The sequence below is a fragment of the Gekko japonicus genome, unplaced genomic scaffold, assembly GCF_001447785.1.
Source record: "Gekko japonicus isolate JY-2015 unplaced genomic scaffold, Gekko_japonicus_V1.1 scaffold670, whole genome shotgun sequence".
Classification (NCBI taxonomy): Eukaryota; Metazoa; Chordata; class Lepidosauria; order Squamata; family Gekkonidae; genus Gekko; species Gekko japonicus.
The window spans coordinates 330,999-337,571 of record NW_015167557.1 but is presented as its reverse complement, the minus strand read 5'-3'; the positions used below and the strand labels follow the sequence as shown (position 1 = coordinate 337,571).

General features: G+C 47.4%; 1 protein-coding gene across 1 annotated transcript; it reads right to left on the bottom strand.

Annotated features, from left to right (window-relative positions):
* Positions 1–2,115: 2,115 nt before the first annotated feature.
* SHISA3 (shisa family member 3) lies at positions 2,116–6,256 on the bottom strand. The gene is made up of 2 exons (XM_015413735.1): positions 5,965–6,256; positions 2,116–2,584 (listed from the first exon to the last, which is right to left on the bottom strand). The coding sequence occupies exons 1-2, from the start codon at positions 6,254–6,256 to the stop codon at positions 2,130–2,132; spliced, it is 747 nt and encodes a 248-aa protein (XP_015269221.1). The 3' UTR covers positions 2,116–2,129.
* Positions 6,257–6,573: the final 317 nt, after the last annotated feature.

The window sequence follows — 6,573 nt, the reverse complement described above, 5'->3', positions numbered from 1 at the left end:
GAGACTCCTGTTGTCATCCAAGATTGTGGAAGTACCAGACTGTTTCAAGGTTGTTTTTGACATATCTTTTTTTATAGAATAATAATATTTGGTTTTGCATTTCAGAACCAAGAATCCACAGAAAATAAGTTGTCTACTCAAAAATGTGCATTCACCTCTTTTCTTGCTAACATTATAGGATTAAGAATGAGAAACATGTTTCAAACCTGTACGTCTGTATCAGAAATACTACTGAACTCACTAGCATAGGCGTAATCTTCGTGGGGGCGGCGGGGCTTCAGCCCCCGCCGAAATTTTCAGGAAAGTGCTCAGCCTCCCCTGGGAGCCACCCTTGCTCCTAGCACAGCAATGCCTCTGGCCCAGCCCCAGCCCCCCCCGGGAAATTGGAAAGTCTACACCGTTGCTCACTAGGGCTTACTCTCAAGTAAATAGGCGTGGCACTGCTGCCTCAATTTGCAGAAGGGTCATGTTTATTTTAACAGAAGTTCTCTCCATATGCTTTTACCACACCCTTCGGCGAAAGATGTCAATACTGCGACCACACACACTAAACAATCTACTTTCAATGCACTATCCAACCGGATTTTGCCAGTTCACACAGTAAAATCCACTTGGAAAGTGGTTTGAATGTATGTTATTTAGGTTGTGTGATCACAACCCAAGGCAGTACACATCATTCTATGCTACCTCATTTTTTACTCCCAATAACCCTGTGAAGATAGGTTAAGCTTGGGGTGACATGACTAAGCAGATTCGAACCTGGGTCTTCCCGGATCCCAATCTAATGACTACACCACACTGATTCTTTAAGCTTCTTAAAAGTAGACTACCAATGCGTCACATACTTAAACTTTATTTTCTGACAAAAAGTTTTCATATGCATTACTGTGTCTCCGTGGTGAGGTAAGTTCAGCATTCCTTACAGATGACAACTCATAAATTTACAGATGACACTGAAGTAAATTACATTTTTATTGATAAAAAAGAAACACATTTGACGACAAAAATATTTCATCCTCAGATTTTATTGGGTAAAGAACCATGTGACTACTAAATCGTGTTAATCTTGTCAATACATTTTAAATTAGTGGGTTTTTTTTAAAAAAAATTATATAGTACTAATTTTACAAATAGAACTTTTAAGACCACATTGTCCAGCGTGTGTTTTCCCAAACATTCACAATAAATACATCCTCGAGAAAATACTTAAGGCTAATTCTATTTTTAACATTTTAAACTGGCAGTCTGTGAAATTATTGTATACTATCTAAATTCCATTTTATCTCTGGACTGTAAGACCCCAGACTACAGATGGAATTCTGTACTGGAATCCTGCTCTGTGCCTTTACAATATTGCTGGACTTTCAGTTCTACACGTCTGCCTGTAAAACCAGTCATGTCATATTTTGGGGGTCCTTTTCAATCCTCACATGCTGGCACAAGACGTTTTCTGAGCGGGCTGCTTGTGTCATCGTATACCCTTTTAAAGTTCTAGGAGATACTGATTAATTTCATGATATAGCTTGGAATTTTAATGTTCCAGTCTCTTAATTTATAAAATAATTACCTTTATGATTAGTGGTACTAATTCTCATTCCGATTGCTTGTGGGTAGTAACTCCCCCCCCCTTTTTTTTAATGAGTTAATGAGGAATAAAACTTAGGAGAAGATCCAGCCAGGGTTCAGCACACTGAATTAAACTGGAGAAAAATAAATATTAAAATCAGTAAGGCATGCGGTTCAAACTTCAGTATGTTTACTCAGAAGTAAGTGCCAAAGGATTGGAACCTTTAAAAGTGCTTAACTTTGGCTAGACTGTGCCATGGCCAATAATTAGTTGTACTCTAAAATTCTCCAAGTGCTTCATTCTACTTGTATCTGCAGGATACTCTGCTCAGGTTAAAAATATATCTTTACATATGTTTGCAACATACTGTCAGCTACGACCCACGTGGAAATGATGTTGCAATTCAGAACATTTATTTTACAACTATATGCACTTTTAAAAGGGCAACTCACCCATTCACATAGCTTTGAATCCCATGTCCACAGAGCACATCTCTGAAAACAAAGCAAGAATTTATTGTGCTTCGCTGTAAGCTCAGTGTGCTGTTTTTTAAAAACTCCTTTCAGCTCGGACTAAAATCAGGAACATTTTTTCCAGGTGTAGGCGATTCGGAGTGGAGAGGGTAGGAAAAATACGGGGCTGACACCAAAAATCCAGAAGGCTGAGAGAGGTGGACGGAGTGGCCCATTTGTAAACAGCCGGATGAATAAGGAGGCGGCGAAGAGGCCATGATGCACCCGGACTCCGGCCTGGCAAATGAAAACCTGCGGATGGAGCCCCCAGTAGAACTTGAGCTAGTTGCTGTACTGGATTGTCGCGATGGAGTCCTTAAGCTCATGGAGGTCAGGATCATCGGTAAAGTCTCCATCTGGTAGCTCTGGAGAGAGAATCGGGTGGGCTGCTGCGAAGTTTGCTTAGGCCTTAGGCATGTACAGCAATAAACTGCGACCAGGGAGCCCACAAAAATGAAGGCAATAAATATTGATCCAACGATAAGAAAAGGCACGTAGACTGGTTCTGAGCAGAGAGGGGGGGGGAAACAACAAAACGTCATGAAATTGTGGGAAAAAACCCCGAAAGTATTATTTATAATTTTCTTCAAAATGCAAGGATGAATTTGACAATTGATTATTACGTAAAGATTAACACCAATTCACATGAGTAAATCATTTATACAATTAAGATAAGATCCTCTGTCTAATTCAGGAAGGACTAAAGACAAGCACAAATTCTTACGCGGTCACTGAGGCTTAGCTGAGGCTGGTTAAGCTCTTTATGTCCTGGGTATAGAACAAAATTCCCAAGTGGTTAAATTCATTCTCAGACTTCTTTGCAAGTTTTCCCTTTTACCATAGGTCCTTACGCTTCCATCAGTGTTTGACAGTGGGCTCGATTGTAACCTAATTAGTCTATACAGTATTCCCTGAATTCCCTTTTTAAGACTATCATGTTGCAGACTCTACCATGCCATTTACCAGCAATATTTTTTTTTCTTGTTTCTTCTTTCCCCTACTTTCCTCATCTGTTGGGGTTTTTTTTGGGGGGGGGGCCTACAGGGAACCCAAAGAACATTTCTGTGGCACTCAGAAGTATACCTCACCACTCTGGGATTGTAACCAGACCCCAGAAAATGTAGTGCATTACTATTACGGTAAGGATTTTTTCCCTGTAATGGACCAATATGGAGTGGTTCCACACCACCACCTTTTTGCACTGCTGAAGGATCCCTTTTTTTTACATTCAGCTGCAAGCAGAACTAAAACTGGGTCTTCCAAGAGAACTTAATGTGCTACAGTCTACATTTTTAAAAAAACATCCTTCCCTCGGGCACAATCCCATTATGCATTTTCTCAGAAATAACTTCCCATCAGCAAATGTCTTCCTTCTCCCTGCATTTTTCCTTTGGTTCCTTTGTTTCCAGTCTAATTGACTGCTTCCTATTCTCTCCGTTAATAATGATAATCTCTTTTTCCTTTGGGGGGGGGTTTAAGTAGTGCTTTTTAAAAAAAAAACAGTAAACCTATCAGTAATATTTTATTAAAACTGTAATAGTTGGATTAAAAATAACCATTAAAAATTAAAACAAAACTGTGGAAACTGGAGACTAAAAAAAAGCAAAACAGAACTTAAGCACCACAGAGAACCTGCACCCAGAACAGGTAGTTAATTCACGTGGAAAGTGAAGGGGTCACCTTTTAAAGGGCCCGGATCCCTGGGAAACATCAGTAGTTTTCCCACAGTCCACATGAAACAGCCTGGCTCTGCTATTGCATTTTAAGCTTTAAAAAAGCTTCAAAAATCAAGTCTGGTTAAAAAAATAGCATGGAAAATAGTGGAATGCTACAAACTGATGACATCATCTGAATCCTGCTAGACCTGAACAAATTCACTTGTGTGATGTAGTTTCAGATTGCGTTTGAGTCACACAACTGCCACATTAAAAGAAGAGTTGACAGGAAACATAAATACTGGCCATGTGCTAGAGCCTGAGCAGCAATACTGTATCTGGAAGATGCCCCCCCCCCTTTGGAAGGTAGTCAAGAGCCTCCTCCCAAACACAGCTCAAGAGCTCTGCGGGGCTTCATCTGCACCATCAGGACCCCCGAGAGACCAAACCAATGTTCCCTCTAAGCTGTGGAGTCTTGTGAGCAAAACTACTTTGTGAGCTACTGGCTTTAAAGTTGTGAGCAAGCGATTTGGATACTGGATAAATTAGTTTGCTCTGGAGAGGCTAAAAAACTGTGAGCTAGCTCACACTAACTCAGCTTAGCGGGAACACTGCTTGTGAGCAAAAAAATCTGCTTTGTGAGCTACTGGCATTAAAGTTATGAGCGAGCAATTTATCTACTGCATAAATTGGTTTGCCTTGCCGCCATCCTTCCTGAGCTAAGACAGAAATGTGTGAGCCGGAGGCCAAAAAACTGTGAGCTAGCTCACACTCACTCAGCTTAGAGGGAACACTGGACCAAACATGCTCAGAAAAAGCTCCCGCTGAAGTGAATGGAACTTCCCCCTAGAGAGCGTGTTTTGGATTTACAGCATGGAAGTGGCCGACGGGACAAAAGGCTTTCCGGACTGGCCCATTTCTGCGGACCCTCCTGCTTAGCTGGCGAACCGAGTGCTGTTCTAATCACTTGATACGTGGACAAACAGAGCGACAACCGGGTCTGGCGTGACCCCGACGTCTTCGACCGGGTCGGGAAACCCTGTTAACGCAACCGGTCCGAACCCACCCCACCCCACCCTTTTCCCTTTTTTGCTGTACCGTTTTTTAAACGGTCCCATGCGGGCACCCCTTCCATAAGCCGCCACATCCTTTGACGAAGACCACCTCGTCCGTGACTCTCATTTCCAAAACTCTAGACGGGACAAACTGTTCCCCTTTTTCTGGGAAAGGAGAGAAAGGACCGTGGTTGCGCGTTAAGACGTCCGCTCGCACGTCAGAATCCCGCCCTGGCACGCTTCCTTAGCAATACCGTCCCATTCCCGGTTGAAGGACTGGCTGGCTTTAGAATGGAGAGAATCTCCAAGTCCCCCTGCACGTCTTTCCTCTCGTCTACGGGGAGGAGGCAAGACCAGCCATGGGGCCCGGGAAACGGCGGGCTGCAAAACTCCGCGCACCCCCTGGGCAGGGAGAGCGGCTGGCCTCAGAGGGCGCCCCCGATCCCCCTGCAGGCTGCACGTGTCGCGCGGCCTGGGCGATGCTTTGCACCGAGTCTGCACGTCGGAGGTCCCTCCCCCCGGGCCACCCGGGAGTCCCCCAAAGGGACCAGGCGCCGAAGGAGAGCAGCTGGGGGGGAGGGGGGGCAAAAGGACACCTAAGAACTCGACCCCCCCCCCCGCGGCCCCTCTCCCTCGCAGTGCCGTCCTGTGCAGTGTTCCCTCTAAGCTGAGTGAGTGTGAGCCAGCTCACAGTTTTTTAGCCTCCGGCTCACAGATTTTCGTTTTAGCTCAGGAAGGAGGGCTCCAGAGCAGTGTTCCCTCTAAGCTGAGTGAGTGTGAGCCAGCTCACCGTTTTTTAGCCTCCAGCTCACAGATTTTTGTCTTAGCTCAGGAAGGATGGCTCCGGAGCAAACTGATTTATGCAGCAGCCAAATCCCTCGCTCACAACTTTAATGCCAGCAGCTCACAAAGTAGAATCTTTGTTCACAGGACTCCACAGATTAGGGGGAACACTGCTCCGGAGCAAACTGATTTATGCAGCAGCCAGATCCCTCGCTCACAACTTTAATGCCAGTCGCTCACAAAGCAGGATTTTTGCTCACAGGACTCCGCAGCTTAGAGGGAGCCTGGGTCCTGTGCAGAGTCCCTCCGGTCGAACTCCGCGGAGCCCAAGGCCCTGAGCCGGGCGCCACCGGTGCGCGCCAGCCCCCCACCCCACCCGGACCCCCACTCACGGGCGCTGGCGGGCGGCTGGTCGGGCTCGGGGTCGTTGGTGCAGCCGCCTTGCTCCAGGCGCGCCTCGGCGGCGGCGCAGCAGTAGCGCAGGGCGCACGAGCCGCAGCAGATGGTGGCGTCGGGGGTGTCGAAGCGCTCCGGGCAGGCGAAGCCCTCGTAGTCCCGGCCCTGCGCGTCCACCCAGCCGTGGCAGTACTCGCCCCCGCCCCCGCCGGCCGCCCTCTGCGCCTGGCCCCCGCGCCACGCCAAGCACCAGCCCAGCAGGACGCAGCCCAGCCACCCGGCCCTCATGGCGGCCCCCGCGGCCCGGCCCGGCGTGGCGCTGCTCTCCCCTCCGGCCGCCGGCGAGTTGTCGAGTCTCCAGCCAGCCTGCCTGCCTGCCTGCCTGCCTCCCCCCAGAGGCCCTCGGCTGGAGCCCCCCCCCCCACTGGGGGGGCTTCCAACAGTCACAACACCAGAACTCGCCGGCTCTCTTTGCAATTGCTGAGCGGTCGGGTTAGAAGGGATAAAAGGAAGTGCTTCTTCAGCCAAAGAGCGCTTAGCACGTGGAATTCCCTGCCACAGGAAGTGGTGGCAGCTGCAAGCATGGACTGCTTCAAGAGGGAATT